Source organism: Toxotes jaculatrix, chromosome 9, assembly GCF_017976425.1.
Source record: "Toxotes jaculatrix isolate fToxJac2 chromosome 9, fToxJac2.pri, whole genome shotgun sequence".
NCBI lineage: Eukaryota > Metazoa > Chordata > Actinopteri > Toxotidae > Toxotes > Toxotes jaculatrix.
In genome coordinates this window covers 10,610,551-10,631,009 of record NC_054402.1, presented here as the reverse complement: position 1 = coordinate 10,631,009, position 20,459 = coordinate 10,610,551, and the positions used below count along the sequence as shown (strand labels likewise).

The following is a 20,459-nucleotide window of genomic DNA, read 5'->3' as shown; positions in this document are numbered from 1 at the left end:
TTTAACATTCCACTTTACTGAGAACAAAAAACGTTATTTGCTGTTGTGGACCAGCTGGCAGAGGGCAGAGTATAAAAAGAGCGAGTGATTGTTTTAATAAATGCATGAACTTTGACAACTCTTCATAAAGACGTTTCCAATGGATGTGTATAAATATCCTGTACATCAGTTCTGGTTTAAAATGGTGAGTAAAAGGAAAACGTGGGAGAGCATGGTGACATGAGGATGGTGATGTAAGGTAAAAGTTTAGGTATTGCTCAGTATCATATACTCAGATGAAACACAAATGTCTGCAGATGAGTTTGCAGCGTTTGGAAGTGTTCAGGCACAAATGAGAAAACAAAGGGGGGCATGCAGAAGAGAAGAAACTCATTTAATAAGACGACCTTTACAAGATGAAGCAAAACTGAAAAAGGGCAGATCAAACTCAGCTTGGCTGAACCAATCAGCTGTGTGATTAGTAAAACTAAGGTATCAGGTCAAAGTTTTATACTGCGTAGACATAAACAGTACCCGAGAAGACACTTGTTCAGGTGTACATTTGCCGGTCTCTGTTCCCATCTTCTTCCAACAGCTTTGTTTTTGTTTTTTTTTTATTGGTCTGTACGTGTGTGCCAGTGACAAGATGAAGCATTGTAGAATAATATTTTCCACCTGTCAGGTCAGTATCTGTAGTATGGACTCCGTGATCGAGACCGTGACCTCCTGAAAAAAATGAAAAGAAATGAGCTGATGGTGAAGCATGGATCTCAGTATGAAAACCGGCAATATAAAAACATAGGATGGAAATCTCTGTATAACTGACAATAAAGGATTACATGTTTGGTAACACTTTAAGTTACTGCATTTAGCATTTATAACCCATATACAAACATTTGTTTATAGCACACTGTTTTGTAGCTGGGAGCAGCTTTATGGAAATCTGTCAACAGTTATTACACCAGTTATAGATGCTACATTAATACATTAAAATCAATAATTAACCAATTAAATAACTAGGATCAGTTGTTAAGTTGTCTTGTGTTTAGCCTGCATTTAAAAATTTTGGAGGTGGGTGACACCACAGGTTGGTTATGCACTCATCAAGGAACAACTAACTGCACACCTGCTTATTCATGCTATACTCCAATCAGCCAATCATATGGCAGCAGTGCCATGCATAAGATCATGCATATATATCGGCCAGGAGCTTCAGTTAATGTTCAAATCAAATATCAGAATAAGGAAAAAAATGCAATCTCAGTGACTTTGACCGTGGCACGGTTGTTGGTGCCAGATGGGGCGGTTTGAGTATTCTTGAAACTGCTGATCTCCTGGGATGTTCACACACACAACAATCTCTAGAGCTTTTACTCAGAATGGTGCGATAAACAAAAATCATCCAGTGCAGCAGTGCTGTGGACGGACACACCTTGTTGATGTGAGACTTCAGAGGAGAATGGCCAGACTGGTTGGAGCTTACAGAAAAGCTACAGTAACTCAGATAACAACTGTTTGAAACCGTTGTTTTTTTGTAGCCCATCAGACCTGGATGGGCTAAAATAGAAATAGACTATATTGAGTTCTACTCCTGTCAGCCAAGAACAGAAACCCGAGGCTGCAGTGGACACAGGCTCACTACACCTGGACAGCTGAAGACTGGGGTAAAAAAAAAAAAACGTAGCCTGGTCTGATGAACCTACCCGCCTTGTGTCAACAGTCCAGGCTGGTGGTGGTGGTTTGGGGAACATTTTCTTGACAAACTTTGGGCCCTTAAAACCAATCAATCATCATTTAAATGCCACAGTCTGTGTGAGTATTGCTGCTGACCATGTTCATCCCTTCATGGCCACAATTAACCATCTTCCAATGGCTACTTCCAACATGAAAATGCACCATGTTGCAAAGCAAAAGCCGTCTGAATCTAACAGAACACCTTTGTGATGTGGTACAACTGGAGATTCGCAGCATGAATGTGCAGCTAGTATTAGTATAGTGTTACTCATAAAATGCTTGGTGAGTGTATTTGGCTGAGAGATCATGCCTTTGATGAAACATATGGCAATGTCTGGAGTCACGACTTAAACCAGTTTGCCCAGAGTCACAGTTTTATTTACCTAAGACTAGATCCCATCAGATTAATCGGCTTAATCAATATATCAGCCAACAGTAGCTTATTGCAGAAATAATGATGCTTGGCTAGTTAGTCAAAGAAACTGTATTTTAGAAAAGACAAAGATTTGTGTGAGGTAATAGTTTTGGCAGCAGCATCTCCATTTTCTAGTAAATGTCTTCATTACAAGGTGTGGTGACCAGAGGGCACTGACAAGTTCACTGATTTAAGGTCTTCTTATCAAAATATTTGTTTCTGCTACAGTAATAAGTCTTATAATAAGTATTTTCTTTCACTTTAGATATTAATCTGTGCCTAGATGATTTTTATTTTTGTTCCCACATGACTCTCACACTCAGGTCTTAGCCTGCAGCGTCTTTCTCAAGATTCCCCAAACTTGAGACCAACTCTGGATATGAGTGAAAAAGTGAAGACGCTTGAGTATTGGCAATAAAATCAATGCAATGAGCCTTTGAGATAGTGTTTGTGCATTAATGTGAACAACACCAAAAAAAAAAAAAAAAAAAAAACATAATTCATTGTGTTTCATCAGAGCTCTGCAGATTCTTGTGGCTTCTTACATACCTTCTGTATGAGTTGCACTCTCGGCCTGAGGGACATGGGACACAACAGAGCCACGATCAAAACAACAGCATGCCAGAACATCTTAAAGCCTATAAAACTGTCAGAGCAGAAGCTGACGCCAGAAAATCTAACAGAGGCTGGGCTGATTAAATATTTTGGTTATTTCTGTTTAAGTATGCAACATTGCACACACAATAAACACTGGGTATTCAACAAACCAAATTATTATTATATTAGATCCATATGCCTGTTGCTGATCAGAAATCAAAACTCTTACCATATTTGGAAGGAGAGGGCGAGTGGCTCTGTCGCCCATACTGTCTTTCCCATTCATCCCTCTCTTTCTCACGGCGCTCACGCTCCCTAAACGCAGAGCCTCTGGGTCAGACAATTGCCACATACACACGCACACACAAATACAAAAAAGTTCATTTACACACACACACACACACACACACACACAGCCTTACTTCATGCGTATCTTGCGTGCCATGGCTCGTAATTCTCCCTCTCGCTCCTGTAAAACAAACACATTGCAATCAGGGGAAATGGGGGCTAACAATCAGAAGTACATACACAGAATAACGCACACGCACACCTGTCGTTTGTGTTCCTGCTGCTGGATCTTCACCTGAGCAGCTTTTTTATCCGCCTTGGCTGCAGCAGAGGAAAAACAAAAGCAAAGTGTCATCAGTTCTTTTTTCATGTGACCAAATGTACAACATCTCTTCAACTTCACGATTCAGACATCTGCACTGTATTCATTTTTTTTACTTGTGCACAAACCACAAACACATGTGCCCCGCTCAGCTGTACTCACACTGCTTGTTGAGCGCCTTCTGCATTCGTAGCTTCAGCCGCTCCTGTGGGGTCATCTTGGGCTGCAGGTGACAGAACGGTGTTAGCACGTCCTTTCTCGGTCTGACAAAAGTGTGTGTATGTGTGTGCGAGTGAAAGGGTAAGATCAAAGGTACTGTGCAATTTTGATACTATCACCTAGATGTACAGTTGCTGGTGGAAAAAAATAAATAAATTATATGTGTTGTCTGTTGAGTTAACATGCTCACTGTAATATCACTGGCTAAAAGAGTTGTGTGTGTGGACAGAGGCAAACTGCTGCTGCAGCTTGCAGCTGCTGTAGGATAGTTGAACCCTTGAACCCTTACACAATATATTTATATGTACGAATACTGTCAAGAGTGTTAAAGAGTGTTAGGTAGGAGGACGGCTGAAGAAAGAGAGAGGATCGGAAAGTGAAACAAGAACAAGTTCTGGTCCGGTGAGTTCAACAGAGTTCAGGAAGAGCCAGTGCCATTTTGTCACTGACACACCCATCACTGGGTCGTTTAAACCTGGCCAGGCAAGAAAAACTGCAGGTCACAACACTGCAGGCAAGTTTAAAAGAGCAGCAGATCATAACCTCAACTGTATTTGTCTGACTCTTGGAACATATTCAAATTTTTGCAGGGAGAGGAGAAGCCAGTTCAGGACATCAAACGGTCCAGAATGTTAGAGAAAACAACAACAAATAAAAATATTATTCGGTCCTAAAGGAATAGCTGGACATTTTTGGAAACATGCTTATTTGCTCTCTTGCAGAGAGCAGGATGAGAAGACTGATAGCACCCAGTGTCTGTGCTCTAAATATGAATCTAACCCGAGCAGCTGGTTAGTGTAATACTAAGACTGGAAACAGAAGCAAACAGCTAGCCTGGCTCTGTCGGAACATAACAAAATCCAGCTAACTGCACCTCTAAAGCTCATTAATTAACAAGTCATATCTCGTTTGTTTGATCTAAAATAGGCTGTAACATAATACCCCTAAAACAGCAAATTGTCATTTTTACGCTTCTGTTTTTGTACAGATTAAATAAACAAGATACTACATCTTAATGGGTAAGCTCTGGAGGTGGTGATAGGTGGATTACCTTAGATAGGCTTGCCGTTTCCAGTCTCTGGAAGCTATCCAGCTAGCTTCACATTTAGCGTACAGACGTGACAGTTGTATCATTCTTCTCGTCTAACTCACAGCAAGACAAGAAACGAGTGTATTTACCAAAATGTCCCCCTATTGCTTCAACTCTCATCTCAAAATCTTCAATCTGTATGTGGGATATTAAACATTTAATTTCAAGACTCCGAGCGTGCTCCACTGCTTGTTAAAACAAGCCCAGTTAGTACTGTCCAGAGCACACCCATCTCGTTTTTCATCACAGCCTAATTAAACAGCGTCAGAAATAATCACTTGCCTAATACTGATTCATAAGTTGTAACAAGACACATGGTCATAAGAGAAAGAAGCCCTCTTCTTCCTCTTAGGGCCACTGAGGTGAGTCTATTTGAGACTACAAACAGATAGAAAAGACACTGCACTCTCTCACCAACATGTATATATGTAAACATGCATGCACCAGCCAGACTAAAAGAATCAAGACAATAAATAATGACTTCACAGGGTGTCTAAATATTCACTCCGTACAGAGATGGCAGCAGTGATTCAGTCATTTGTCAGCGTCGGCAAGAATACTGTGATGGTAATTTCAAAGTAGATGCAGGGCTTTGACTGCAGTGTGTGTCCACTTTTGAGGTGAGGGAAAGAAAAAACAAAAATCATATCATATGGCTTCCACATCCCAGTCTGGTGGACAACCATGTCAGCCTGTCAGGGATGAGGGAGGCGTAGGCTTTAGCAAGAAACCCAGCTAGATCAAATTCTTACTGACTTTGGCAGCTCCCGTCTCTTTACCACCCGCAGTATCAGGCCTGGAGAGAGGACGACAGAAGACAATTAGCCGAGGTGATGGAGACTAATTGATTCATATATAAACACCGACGAATTTCTCACACATCTTAATGCTGAAGGGTAAAGGCTTTAAAATTACCATGCATTAAAGAGAAAAGAAATCAATACAGGACAGCCCTCGATAAGTTGTTTCTGGATTCATGCCGTTGCATTCCTGGGCTGACTGATTTAAAACAATTTATCATGGATTAACTGCTTCATGGCTGAGATCCAGAATAGGGTATATTCTCATATAACTTGAGACTTTAAAAAAAAACCTTAAAACCATCAAAAGTGACTATACATGACCCCTCTATGTTTATTTTAAGTTGGAAAACTGAATGCAAAAAACACTGACATGCTGGGCAGAAAGCAATGAAATGAGCAACTTAATTTTCCAGTTCTGACGACACAGTCTACATCCTAACCTCCTGTCTCGTGACTCATTATACTGACGCAACATCACCTTCAACTTGTCACATGTTGCCAAAGTTAAGGAGACGTGAGCCGTCATTTAGAACACTTTTAGTCACAGTCAAGATATTTGTCTGTATCTCCAGATGCCTTTGTGAACTGGTGGAATGGTGTTTACATTGTCTTCTTACTTTCTTAGCTTGTCAGAGACAGTGGCAGTAGAGGGCTGGGACCCTCTGTGAGCAGGAGAGGGACTATGGTTTGGGCGGCCAGGGGACTGAGAAGGACTGCGGCTGCCGCTGTCTCCCCGCCGGTGGCCTCCACTGCTCCGGCCCCCTCGCCTAGAACTGCCCCCCTGCCGTGAGCTGGAACGGGACCTGACAGAAAAGACAAGACTAAGTCTTACTAACGTGTGCGTTGCAAAACAGAAACGACAGTGCTGATCGTGGTGAATGAGGAGTCTTACCTTGTTCGTCTGCGTGCTGAGTATCGTCTCCTGTCCCTATCTCTGTCTCTATCCCTCTCCCGCTCTCTACTTCGGTCATTGGACCGCGATCGTGTCCAGTCACGTCTCCTCCAGGATCCACCTCCTCCGTTCCCTCCTCTACCTCTGGAGTGAGATCTGGAACGCCGTCTCGACCGCGAGCGGCTTCGGGAGCGACGCCCGTCCCTTCCCCCCCTCCCCCGTCGGGCTCGACGTGAACGGGAAGATGAGCGAGAAGAGGACCGAGATGAGGAGCGGGAGGAGGAGGAAGGGGAGCGACTGGAGGACGACCTTCGTCTCCTGGACAAACAGAGACACAAAGTATTAGTAACAACACCAGCCCAGCACCTAGCCTATCTGGAGAAAATTTCTGTTTTCTTCTTTCTAAGAAATCTGACTGTTTCCTGGTCAATTGAGAAATAAATAATCAGATATTAAAACTGCAGCTTTCCGTGTTTTGCCATTATGTTCCATGCACAATTATAAACTGCTAAATGTGTGTCAAACTACCCGATCACACACTTTTCCTCTATGCACATGCACAGTTGAACAGGTCCTCTTCATTATGCATCAGCAACTATTTGAACTGATGTGTTATTTTATTGAAAACTGATCCACCTCACCTACCACAATAATCAATCAGTATTCTTTCTGCGTCAACAGTTGTGGTCATTTCAATGAACATACTGACTGTAAGAGGAAAATAACCAATGAAAAGCCGGGAAGAGGGAAAGTTACCGACCGGGAGCCCCTGCTATGACCTGCAGGGTGCTGCAAGTTGGAGGGGGCGTGGCCAGAGTGAGGAGCGGTTGTTTGAGTTGCTGCCGCAGCTTCGTCGTCACTGCCACCGAAGCTGGTGATGAAGGTGATCTTCTCTGGACCTGGAGACCGAGAGCGTGACCGCGACTCAGAGCTGGATTCTGACTCTGGCCTGAGAGAGATCAGAAAATAAAGTTCAAAGACACATACAGACAACAGCTCAAGAAATTAGGAAGGAAAAAGGACAAAACAGCGGGTTCACTCACCGTTTATAGGGATCGTACGTTGGGCTGTCTCTCCTGGCATAGCTGAAATCCACGAGGATGAGGACACAGGTTAAACTATTTCTGAGTTAAGTGGACTCTTTATGAGGAAAAAACATTTATAAACAGTATAAATGTATTACCTTGGTGGGCTGATCTGTCTACCTTTTAGCCTCTTCTCCCTGAACTCTCTCCTCTGTCTGCGAGAACGCCGGCCCTGATGTGACCACACACATAAATTACAAAGCTGCAAAGTAAAATACTCAACACATCAACACAAATTCAGTGGATGTTATCTTACAGAGTACATGGCCTTCTCTGCCTCCAGAGCCTTGGCATGTTTGATGGCCTCCACTTCCTCCTTGTCTTTCCTCAACATCCTGATGAACAGGTAAGAAATTCATATGAACAATAAAAACTATACATTACAAGCTGAAAACCTCCCACATAAAAACAGCAATATTGTGAAATTTAGTGAAGTATTCCTTGATTACTATCAATGCAGAAAGTGAAGTTTAAGTATCTGAGCTCATCAAACTAGCAGAATAAACATGGAACAACAGACAACACGAAATGGTTTTAGGTATTTTTCGAAAATAATAAATAAAAATCTAACACAGTATCAGTGTCATGAGCAACTTCTGAAGTTTACGTACACTAATGTGTTTTACTCGACTGGACGTTTGAGACATGATGATATAATCACTGAGACGTTACCTGACAAAGTCTCCTTCAGCCATTCCATATGGGGTCGCCATCTTGTTTAGGTCCAACACCTGTTCCTGGTTCAGCTCATCAACATCAACCTCCACATCTGCGCAAACACAGACATGACACAAAGCTTTTTAAAACACAGTGGTGTGTCAAAACAAGTATTTTTAAACCAGATTCACCGTTCACCACAGGTAGGTAGGTTTAATAACACATAAACATGCTACAAAAAAATAATGATATATCTTTATATACACACACACACATCTCTTGAGTATACATTTTTCTAATGTGTAAGTATCACTAGTGCTGAACTTATTTCCTCACCAATATCTGGGATGCCCTCATCCTCTTCAGATTCACTGTTCTCTGAATTCTCTTCATCCTTGTCTGACTGGGGTTCGGGCTCTGTCACAGTGCTGTCTTCATAGGTGTAACCAATGGTAGCCTTTTTCTCAGCCAGCCTGCACAAAAAGAAAAAGATTTATCACTGCATACTGCTGTAAATGCTCCAGTGAGCAAACAAACTGTAAGAGTCACATGGTTACATGCAGAGCAGGTATGAAACAGTAATTTTAAATGACATACTTCTTCTTCTCTTCCTCATTTGGTTTCTGCAGGCCACCGTACAGCTCGTCCAGGTAGATCTGATATAAACACTGCTCCTCTGAGACTGTAGCAGGACAGCAGGGAGTTTAGAGCACAACACAACTGCAACATACGCCCACTGAGAGCAGGTTAACAGACTATGATAGTACATTAAAAACAAGTGCAGAACTGTGCAAGTGTGAAGCGTATTGACAGTGGTTCATAGAGCGCTCGACAAGTGTTGCACTATGAAACTTAAATTTAACTTTCTCTCGAAAGAACACCAGCTGTCAGGGTTTGTGATACTCACTGTTGGCAAAGTCATTCTGCACTAGGCCTCTGTAGCGCTCATAGTTACACTTCCTCTCCTCCATCTCCTGCTCTGGGGTGCTGTATACAACAAAGAGTAGAAAGCTGATTTACCACTTCACCCAGTACCCAAGTCTCACCACGCTGAGCATTATTCAGGAGCTCTATAAGGTTCACCAAATTAAATGTAAGGCTTGACAATTCCACAGAATGCAATTTTACACTTTTCCCACAGCCACGGAGTGACGGAAAACCAGGAAAACCATAAAGAACATGAATTTATCTTAATTTATGTCACATTTCTAGCCGTCAATAACAATAACCTCCTAATATAGCAAATCAATTAACGTGTTGGACACAGATAAACTGCAAAATATGTACATACGGTTTAAATAAATATTTAATCAACTAATTGACACTTGCTCATTATAAACTGATGAGCTTCCTAGACACTGTCGCTGCAGCGTTTGCAATCTTTGCAACAATTCAGATGGCGGTAAATTAAACTCGGTAAGAGAGAACTGAACAGGCTCCTGCAGCACATTTTACTGTCACAAACCTCCACTACTGCCACATTTAGTTCAGCGATACAACAGCCAGCAAATGGATGATAAAGACATCTTAAAATGATCATTACTGCCTGAGGCTGGCATGAAAAAAATATTCAAGAAGGTCTTTCAAGGCCTTTGTCGAAGGAACTGAATTCAGTGCTTATTAAGAGTTTTCAAGGCCTGATTTTTGGCATCAACAAAGGCTGAGGCATCGTTTGAAGCAGTGTAGAAAAAAAACTGAAAAAACAATCTGCTCTTACTGTATACTGCTAAAACGTTCTTAGAAAGTTATTTATACAGTAACCACAACTCTATTCAAATGTATCATTGTGTGGTTACTGATCACTAATTACAATACAAGAGTAGAGTAGGAAGACTGTCGGGTGACACATAACATAACACAGAGTCAGAAAAAGCAAAGTTTTGCTATTTTTTATGAGGCACGAAATTAATTCATCATTTCAGTCTCGATGATGCTTTCTGCTTAGAACTATTGAATTTAAGTAAAACCATGACTTCACAATGAAGACAAAAATATATATATATATATTTTTACCAACCAAACAAGGCAAATGATTGTTGCATACACACTTCTTTTAAACTTCACCAAAAATCTGCAGCACTTCACATATTAAAACTCCTGAGTAAGGTTGTCTCTCCAAGCTACATCTATTACAAAATCATCAAGACTCAAGTTTATCACATACACATGAAAACAACTGAATGAGCAAACAATTGAATAAAAACAAACATAACACCACAACCTTCCTGCTTAATACTAAATTCACTCTCTTACAAGATAATTTTATATTAAGATCATACTGTATTGTATTTATGACTTCTGTTCTCCTTTAATCAAACGCCTTAAATGCCAACATATATAATAATCTGTGGAGAACACATGAATGTTTCCAACAATGTCCTTCTGTACAATCATAAGGCAAGAAATTAAATTCAATAAAATATTCACACTACATGTATTCTGTGGTTAAATGTGGCTCTATCATTTTAAAACTTACGATGTGCTGAGCAGTGGGGGCGTGTAGGTGGGGATGTAGTCCAGGTGAGCCCTTACATCAAACCTGTCAATCATGTTGTTGGCATCTCCTTGCCATGGCATCCTTTAAACACAACAAGAGAACAGAAAGGACGTATAATCTGATCAGCAAGATCCCACCAGCACTGTGCATGTGATGTGTGTGATGTCTGCTATAAACTCATGAGCACTTGATCAGGAACATCATACTAATACTTTTAGTTCCTGCCTTTGCTCTCAAAACAGCCTCAGTTCATTCATGGCATTGATTCCATGATGAAAAAAAATCCTTTGAGATTCTGGTCCAGATTGCAGATTTGTCAGCTGCACATTCATGTTGCCAATCTCCTATTCATGTTCTACCACATCCCAGAGGTGTTCTACTGGGGAGGCCACTGAAGTTCACTGACCACTCACTGGATGTTTTTATGCACCATTCTGAGTAAACTCAGTTTCAGAAATACGCAAACCAGCTTGTCTGGCATCAACAATCACGACCCTGTCTGTACCTGCATGATTTTTATGCATTGCACAGCTGCCACATGACTGGCTGATTGGATAACTGCATGAATAAGCAGGTGTACAGGTGTGCTGTGTTTTCTCACATGTTGATGGGGCTCTCTGCAGCCAGCGCAACAGCAGGATCCAGATGGATCTTGTATGCTCGGCCATGAACCTGGAGAAACTGAGCTGGATCTTTTTTCTGGCAAGATAAAAAGAGAGGTAGTCTAGAGACAATAAAATGCCGTCTTACAACTAACCACAAAATCAAAAAGAAATAGACAGTAAACAGCACACTGAAGCCTGAGAACCTGATTTGATGTTCGCGGCCACAAGCTTTGTCATGGCATAACTAATATTTAACTATCTGTGGGTACATTGCTCAGCTAGGTGACAAAGTCTCTTACTATCTTCTCGTAGTACTCTCGCCGTCGCTCGCCTCGGCGCTTGTAGTCTACCATCATTCCACGGAGCTTGCGCTCATGTTTGCGGGCCTCCTGCCACATGACGGCTCCGCTGGGGGTGGGGGCGCGGCGGGGCACGGCTGCTGCAGAGAGGCAAAGAGGGAAGACACGTGGGGGAGAGGAGAAAGAGACAGCATACACTGGTGTGAGAAAATCAGACACAGAGATGGAAGTGGAAGATACAAAAGACAGATGTGAGGTGGGGGTTTTTTGTATTATTTTAAATAAACACTGGATTGGGACAAGCTGCACAGGCAGAGCTCTTCTGAGAGATCAGTCCGTGTAACTTTTGGTTCCCACCTAATTTCTTTGTTATAAATATTTGAACATAACTCTCCAACTGTTTACAGGAGTTATTCCTCATTGAAATCATAAATAATGAACCACAATCAATACATCTGAAAACACAATGCTGAGGTTCAGTTACTGTTTCACCCAGAACATTATAAATTGAGAGAGAGGAGGTTCATTAAAAACTTGTGCTTTCTAATGGATGATGTGTGAATTGCAAAACCATTTTGTGAAATGGACACTTTTGCCCCAAGTAAGTTCTGGACATTGCCTGGTGACAAAGAAAAATATGTTTGAATAACCTGATTTTGTTTGTGTTGTTTTATTTTCTTTAGAACATAAATCTCAATTGCCAGAAGTTGCTGTGTATATGTCATATCATTGTGCATCATATAATCCTCTGTGATGGGCCATTTTATTGGTGTGATGTGGAAAAAAAAAAACTTCATTCATTCATTCCTATTTTGTGCAAAACAAATAATGCAAAGCCACCACGAAGTGAGGTTTCTTTTAGACAAAATGCTCAAAAATAAAATCTACACACAGACTTCTTGTATCATATAAGGTCCAGTATAAGATACTTAATGTGATTTCCCTTTTTGTCACAGATATAGCTACAAACTGATACCAAAGGGGAGTTTATAGTTATTTGCATATACTTAGTGTGTTTTCGGTCAGCCATAACTCCAGGAATTATTTTAAACTTGACTGTTTATACATTCATTGGTTATTTTACTCACTCGCTTATCCTAACAATTTTAAGCTGACTCTGACGGTAGCTAATACAATTTGGCGTAGAGGAAAATTACATTCAAGCCAACAAACAAAATTAAAAGCTGATGCGTTTTTACTTTTGACAGCAAATAGTTTGGGACGTTTTTTTTTTATATTTCTGATTAATTTCTCAGATTAATGTTACATCCATGATTTGTGGCTGGACTATAAAATATAAGTTGTTGCTACTGTATATTACCAAATGTACGGTGTTATGTTCATCTTATCGCTGGCCTTATTTGTTTGTTAAAGAGTTCACTGCAGCAACTACAGGGAGCTTAAGCTTAAGCTAACATGGCTATCTAATATTAACGATGTCAAGCTCATCACACCACAGCACTCTTTATCTTTTATTGTCTGCTCATTTAATATGGTCATTTGCGCCTCCCTGCTGTCGCGTTTAAGGTCAGATAGGATGTTAAATAAATGTTTTCAAAGTTACCGAGGAGTTTGTTAGCATACACATCGGCCTGGTAGCGCATGCAGCCTGGGCCTTTACTACGCTCTGCTGCTGTTAGCCACTTAGCATTGAGGCTAACCTTGCTCAGTTTAGCTTAGCTTAGCTTAGCTTAGCTTAGCAAGTCTGCTGAGACGTTAGAAACAACGCGTGAACAACAGCCTCGTAAACACCTACAAAACATTAAATACAGTCGCACGGCATATTCAGCATCGTTTTAAATGCCACTGCGTACCTGTTTATGTGGCCGCCAACACACACTGGGGTTGTTTCGGTCAGATAAGGACGATGGAGAGCGGAGCGTCACACGCCTCCTTCTCCTCCGCTTACAAACTGTTGGTCTATGCAACACCGCGCTACGACTGTGGGGGGCGCTGCACGCCTCCAAACGCAGCATGTGTCAATCTGCCGGCCTCTGAGCACCACAATGCTTGATGTGATTGTTTTATAAACTTGAAAAGAGTAAATTAAAAAAAAATAGACATAGTTTCTTAATATGGTATCTCCTCGGCTGCACTGTTGCACTGAACAGTTTATCTCCATATGAACAGTCAGCCAGAGGCATGGCCACATTAACCTCTCACAGGGCCTGGGCACAAAAATTTGTTGACCTGCCTGCACAGGTTCATTATTTCCCCAGGCAACCAGAAACCAGCCAGCACTCTAAAGCTGAAATGATTATTAAACGATTATTAAACAAAATTCTCGGATCTGATGAAAATAATTGTTATCTTCGGCTTTACAGTCCTCCTGTGATTGAATAGCACAGCCTTGCCAGAAGTTTTCTTCCAGTAATTACTTGACACTGAAAAAAAATGGCAGCAATATGGCCACAAGATGTCTCCATAGGACATGTTAGTTGCCATTAAGTTTGAGGGCCACCTTACTTTCGTGGTTATCCTGATGAAATTAAGTGAATTTCATTGAATTGAATCACTGAAAAGCAAAGCTTTTTTTTATACAGAAATACCGTATGTATTGCGTCAACCCAGACGCAATTCATACTTTGAAATTCTGATCCCTAATGACAAGTCAATCACTGCCGAAGCCCCAGATTACTCTGTATTTGTACTATTACCCACTGGCTGTCAGAAGAGTCCAGGAAAGATGGCATAAAGTTTCTTTCAAAGCTTCTCTCTGTTTCAAAGATGAACTGTGTATCATCACAGATTATACCCAACATCATATGAAGTTCAAATGAGCTCTAACTCGACAACATTAAAGTACCACTTGTATATAAATAGCAGATAAATAAATAGATTGAATTTAATGATCCACTGATAGGATGAGCACATTTTTCTGATTATACTTTCATACTTTTATGTTAGTAATAGTATGAATGCAGGACTATTCTTGTAATGAAGTATTTTTATAGTGTGTTTGCTCCATTTACATAAGTAAATGATTTGAATACTTCCTCCTCCACTAACTACTTTTGTGGATGATAAAAGAAACCATGAGTTGAGATGCAACCTGCATCTTCTTACTAACACAGGAATATATATTAGGAACTCTAACGTATTTGGACTGAGAGACAGGTACCTCTCAGCTGAATAGAAAGAAAACTTTCTAATCTGCAGGCAGTGGTCTGACATCCTGGGCCTCATAGCAGGTGTAGAGAGGGTCCTACACTACAGTAGTGTGAGCATGTATGTATGTGAGTGTGTGTGTGTGTGTGTGTGTAAACTCTATTTCCTACATTTCCTCCTTTCCAGGGTGGTGTCAGGAAATCTGTGCTCATTTCCGGGCTGCGGCTGTTTGCACAGGCCAGAGGTCACATTTGTAACATCCATTTGCCCATTAATTGTCGCTGCTGTGACCTTGCAGTCACTTTACACCGCCCCGACGCACAAACCCCTTCCTTTCACACACTGTCATTTTACAACAAATGCAGTATTTTAAAATCAGTCTGACATGCATTGTTTTTTGTTTGTAGTACAACACTCATTGAAAACACCCCAACAGTAGAAACTCTAAGCTAATAGTTACAATAAATGTACAATCACACAGTGCTAAGGAGTGATGAGGTGGTATTCAAATAGTTTTAACTGGTTGCAGTTTTCCTCAGAAGGCAACTGTTCTCACAACTTACTCACTGTAAGTTTTACCAACTTTCCAATGACAGACAAGTTTCTCACAACCACACAGTCGTTTACTAGAAAGACTGGGGTCAGTCAGGTGGTTGTCTATATTTTTTCCTGGCACTGTCAGCATCATTGTTTATGAATGTGTGTCAGACAGAGAGAGAGAGAGAGAGAGAGAGAGAGAGAGAGAGATAGAGAGAGAGAGACCTTGTCCATACAGTGTGACCCACTGACCTACTGAAAGAGGCTGTGAACCGTGAGCTTTATTGTGAAATATTTTGGCAGTGATATGAACAGGAGAGCTTGTCGTAACATCTGAAAAGTGCACTTGCGCAGACTCAATTTAATATTCTTGATATTAAGAAGAAAACTTGTCACAGCACCCAAAATGTGCTCTTGTTGTGTACATATACCAGGGGCAAGAAGCACTTTACTCTCTCTTGCAAAAACCATAGCTGATAATCTTTGTCTGGCAGTATTGACACCACCCTGTGGACCTAACACTGATGATTAATGATTATAGGCAATAAAAAAATAAAATAGAGTTGGTAAATGCACCTTTATTACAGTCCACATGTGCTGGTTGTTCCGAATGGAAAGTGAAATGGGACAAACAGAGCAAAGTAATACAGATATACTTTCAGACCAAACCACAGTACAAAAAGGGCATCAATATGTACAATATATTTATGTACAAAAAAGCTATTTTACACGCAGGTATGAAAAAAATCATACATCTTTGACAAACTGCAGTATGACAGAGAAAATGCAGGCAACAGTGTATAGTTTTAAAACAGTTTTCAGAAGGCTTAAAAGCCTTCAGTTCAGGAGTATGCACTCTCTTTTGACAAGTAGTATATCAACTTTGTTTTCTTTTCTCAAAGTAAAATGTTTTTGTCCTTCCTTTCCCCCCGCATACACTCATAATCTACACTCTCTCTTTCTCTTTCACACACATTTGCAAACAACCAGACACAGAAACACGCTGAGTGTTAAATAATCGTCCGTTCATTGCTCTGTCTGTCTGTCAGAGTTCAGTCTGAAACACAAATGGAGGTCTGAACACCAATCAGATTGGGATCATGAACAGGGAAACATGTTAAGAGGCTCCAACAGAGGATGATCCTCTATTTTCTCTCGACAGTATCTCAGGCACTCCAAGGCATGTCTTTAAGTCTCCAGGTTAATTCAAGAGTCTGAAGAGTCTTTCAGTCAAACATCATGCACCTGCTGCTTCTCACAGCCGTCAAAATAGGCTCAAAGAACTCAACACAGTAAGACCTCTGACCTCTCTTACTTAGCAGCCTTTGCTTCTCAGGCATCTGCTGATAGCCATCTGAGCACATAAAGTTAAAAGGTTCTCCCCATTTTCACAACTGCAACTGCGACACAGTGGCAGTGTCTGGAGACAGGGCTCTGTGAGGAAAAAAGTGCGAAGGACGCAAAATAAAGTTAAAGAAACTCAGATGCCAAAAAGGTCAAGGGTCAGACCTCCAGTTCCTGGTTGTCTGTGTAGTGGAAGCGGTTCAATTTCTCCCTGTCCCGGTTTGAAATGTCCAGTTTGGGAGCGTGGGCAGGCTTTAGGGCCGGTGAGGGGTGTGAAGGGGCTGGGGAAGGCGGCAGGGTCAGTTCAATCTCCTCATAGCAACGCGAGGGGGCAGGAGCTGGAGGTTGCGCGAGCTGGGTGGCGGGGGGCAGGAGGGGCACGGGACGGTCCACATTTCTGATGAGGTTGACAAACTCCCTCTGGTTGTTGATGCCTTCTTCCTGTGGGACGGCCTGCTGCTTTTTCCTCTTTCGATGGAGGTGGGAAAGGATGAAGGCGCAGGCAGCACAACCACAGACTGTCACTAATGCCAAGATGCCCACCAGGATCATGTAGAAACTGATGCCCCCATGTGTTGTGTCAGACACGGCACCTACATGCAAAAAAGTAGAGAGATTAGACCTGAGCTTATAAAAATGTTCAGACATTTTCAGACACAGATATATTTCTCTTACCTGGACAGTGTTGTCCAATGCAGGGATTTTTCAGGCTGGTGCACTCATTACCATAGTAACCCTCAGGACAGGCACATATGTACCTGCCCTCTGTGCTGTGGCAGGGCACCCCCTGCTGACAGGGGTTGGGATTGCACAGATCCAACACTATCTGCAGTAATGTAAAGAGAGAAACAATAAGAAGGGCAAGAAATCTTCCTACAGCTACAGTTTTACTAATCCATTACCCTATAAAGGTTTTCAGTGGATCCCATAGTGTGGAATCTGGATCCACAAATGTTTACAGAAATGTTTAAAAGGGGGGGGGGGGGGGGCCTTAACAAAGTAGGAAATCGTAAGACTTATTTTCACTTCAAAGGTTCACTATTTTTCAAGTCTGTCAAGTAACAGTCATGTGCCCATGTGAACATTTAAACAGGTATTTCTTGCTGTATTTCTTCATTCTGCCTAAATTGGTCATTAAATTATCCTTTTTGAGCCATTTTAAAATACCAAACAAATACTGACTTGCATCTTTAGAAGAGGTTTAAATCAAACTTATAGTTAATTCATCCTATGCTATGTATCTTCAAGATTTAATTAAAAACATCTCATCGAAAGTGTACACTGACATTAGTTACCGATTTATTAGCATCTTTTACTGTCTACATGTCATATATCTATCATATTTTAAATGTGCAAACGTTTATGCTAAACAATGAATCTATGAAGGTTGTCCAACCTCACAGAAGATTCCTGAATATCCCATGGGGCAGTTGCAGGTGGCCGTCCTTACATCCTTCTCCACACACTGTCCTCCGTGCAGACAGGGGGCGCTGTCACAAGGATTTGGGCCATTTTGGCAGTATTTCCCCGAGAAACCAGGTGGACACCAGCATCTGGACCCTGACACCTGGTCCTAGGTAGGACAGAGGTGTGTTTTATTTATATGAATGTCTAACAGAGAAAGCAATGATTATGTGAAGTGGGTTAGTATTAGGTTGTATTTATTGAATTAGACTTCAGGCATCAACACAATTAGAATGATTCTCTTTTACAGATAAAGGAATCGTGCAGAGATGATGACAGTGTCACTGCAGTGTAAAGGAGCGAGTGAGGGGAAGATGAAGCAGGTCAGTGTTGTGACAGAGGCGACAGGCAAATTAGACAGAGGAAGGCGGCACAGGAGTCTCACCTCACAACGTCCACCGTTCAAACACAAACCCTGACAGCTGCTGTTCCCTAAAAATCAGAGAAAGCAGAAACACTTAATTAACCTGTCACTGAAGGACAAGGCATGTATGCAACTATGATGCTGTAAACAACAATATACAAAGTGAAAACAGAACAAACTGACAAGCATAACTGGTCATAAGCAAGATTTGAATACACGATGTTGCATTACTGTGCTAGTTTGTACCTTTTTACAGCAGCATGTCTGCGCAGAGTAGCAGGAGAAATTAGTCAAAAACCAAATGTCACACACTCTTAGTGGTTAGTGTTACATTTTTTTTGTGTATTTCAGTGATACACAGTGACAGATGATTGAACTGGAGTTGGAGTAAAATGATCTCATGCTCACAGTGACTCTGGGCTGCAGGGGAATTGCTGTTTTAACACAATCCACTGAGGCCCTTCATGTTTCACTACCTGCCACAGGACTATCACTTCTCTCTTCTTCTCTCATTTTCTTTCCTCCTCTTTTCCTTTCATACTCACTGATGTCACAGTTGGGACCCGTCCATCCAGGAAGGCAGTCACACAAGTATCCACCGATCAGGTTGCGACAAGAGCGGGCGTGGACACATATACTCATTTCACACTCATCGGTGTCTAAAGGGACAAAGCAAAAGGGGACACTGATGAAATGCAAAATAAATAACATTTTATCTCTGTCGTTGCTGAATGGACATTCAGACAAAAGCAATGGATCTACTGTTCTTGGACCTATTTACCTACCATTCGCAATTTGCTTATTTACAGTGTTGCAGGTGTAAGTGGTACCTCCCTTTCTGTTGTGCATTGCATTGTGGGACAATAGTGTCTATACTCAAAAAGTGAATAAAAATAGTTGTAGTATAGTAGTTGTACTAGTAGTATAAATACTGACTGATATTATATAGTATATGTGAGTATATGTTGTCCCTTTTTCAGTGTGGAGACACTATACAGGATTAGTGTGCATTAAGAAAATGTGTCACATAGCATTTATGCGATCATGTGAAACAAAATGTTTCTACTGAAACCAGTAAAAATTACTGAAATTAAATTAAAGTTGTAGTTCAGTTGATGAGGCAAGGAAAGTTTGATTGTGGATTTTATACAGTGTGCCAATCAGTTAAGGCAACAGACAAGCTCATATCTGTTTTATAATAGTTTAACGTACATTTTTTTGATCCCTTCTGGGAAATTTGTCCTCATCATGCTAACTATTCTGGAGTCAGTGGCCTGGTACCAAACCTCTTATTTTATGCCTACATTCCTGTCTTGTTCAGCGATTCAAATCAAAGTATTACAAAATAGCTCAGTCACATTCAGTCTGATTACCAGGCAAAGGTCTGAGTTCTAATACCTAGTATGTATGTTTTTAGAGCAGGAGGAAAACCACACGAACACAACATGCGTATGTATGTTTTTAGAGCAGGAGGAAAACCACACCAACACAACATGCAAACTTCACACAGAAGGTCTCTCAGTTGGCTCTGGCTCTGAGATCAAATGTAATGCCTCACAAACAGAACGCCAATATAAATAAACTAAAATATGCGTATAATCTTGTTGCATAACTTACAAACAGCACTGCACTAATTAAATTTCTCCCTGAAAGGAGATAAAACTTCACACATATCCCTTCAGATAAGAGACACACATCCAATTAAACCTATAAAACTACTGAATCTAATCCTGCATGCCTTCCACTGGGCTCTAACTATCCAGTTAAACCAAAGTTAAATTAAATTTTGGTAGATGCTTGAATTGAAACGCAAAGTGAAAAATTCCTGGGCAGACGCCAGCAGGACGCACAGCAACACGTGGAGACAGAGTGCATGACTCTCATAGATCCCATTGAAAATGATTTTTACAAATGCACATAACATCAGAGTCATGCCTGGCAGCATCTTCTTTGTTTATGCACAGACCCACAGATCCCTCCATTGCACCACTGCTTCTGTTAAGTTTGTGTGTCTCTGTTCCCACCCTCTGTCGTACTGGGAGTGTTAAGAACCAGGGACCCCTGAGGGCTTGGCTCTGATAGCAGAGGACAAGGATTAAAAAGAAACACTGAATGAATAAAGAGGAAGTAGTCACTCAGTTATAGGTAATCTAAACCTGA

At 41.2% G+C, this 20,459-nt stretch overlaps 2 protein-coding genes across 3 annotated transcripts in view; both read right to left on the bottom strand.

Annotated features, from left to right (window-relative positions):
- Nucleotides 1–348: 348 nt before the first annotated feature.
- Nucleotides 349–13,398, bottom strand: LOC121187051 (CLK4-associating serine/arginine rich protein). 2 transcript variants are annotated; one of them, XM_041046126.1, is made up of 21 exons: nucleotides 13,297–13,398; nucleotides 11,483–11,622; nucleotides 11,180–11,277; nucleotides 10,558–10,659; nucleotides 8,989–9,068; nucleotides 8,679–8,763; nucleotides 8,418–8,554; nucleotides 8,097–8,193; nucleotides 7,681–7,759; nucleotides 7,523–7,596; nucleotides 7,383–7,424; nucleotides 7,100–7,288; nucleotides 6,340–6,657; nucleotides 6,065–6,250; nucleotides 5,401–5,440; nucleotides 3,498–3,558; nucleotides 3,276–3,334; nucleotides 3,148–3,194; nucleotides 2,955–3,040; nucleotides 2,678–2,702; nucleotides 349–705 (listed from the first exon to the last, which is right to left on the bottom strand). In XM_041046126.1, the coding sequence occupies exons 2-21, from the start codon at nucleotides 11,579–11,581 to the stop codon at nucleotides 663–665; spliced, it is 1,947 nt and encodes a 648-aa protein (XP_040902060.1). In that variant the 5' UTR covers nucleotides 11,582–11,622; nucleotides 13,297–13,398; the 3' UTR covers nucleotides 349–662. The 2 variants fall into 2 exon arrangements, 1 of the variants encoding a protein (XP_040902060.1); XR_005894569.1 differs by lacking the exons at nucleotides 349–705; nucleotides 2,678–2,702 and having other exon boundaries at nucleotides 5,397–5,440.
- Nucleotides 13,399–15,709: 2,311 nt separating this feature from the next.
- The window catches only part of LOC121187807 (protein jagged-1b), a 42,159-nt gene continuing 37,409 nt past the window's right edge, over nucleotides 15,710–20,459 (bottom strand). Inside the window, exons 10-14 of the mRNA XM_041047245.1 lie at nucleotides 18,845–18,958; nucleotides 18,321–18,367; nucleotides 17,868–18,044; nucleotides 17,147–17,297; nucleotides 15,710–17,064 (exon numbers count right to left, since the gene is read on the bottom strand). Of these exons, the coding sequence (XP_040903179.1) occupies nucleotides 16,631–17,064; nucleotides 17,147–17,297; nucleotides 17,868–18,044; nucleotides 18,321–18,367; nucleotides 18,845–18,958 (923 nt within the window). The 3' untranslated portion in view covers nucleotides 15,710–16,630. The remainder of the gene's footprint in view (nucleotides 17,065–17,146; nucleotides 17,298–17,867; nucleotides 18,045–18,320; nucleotides 18,368–18,844; nucleotides 18,959–20,459) is intronic.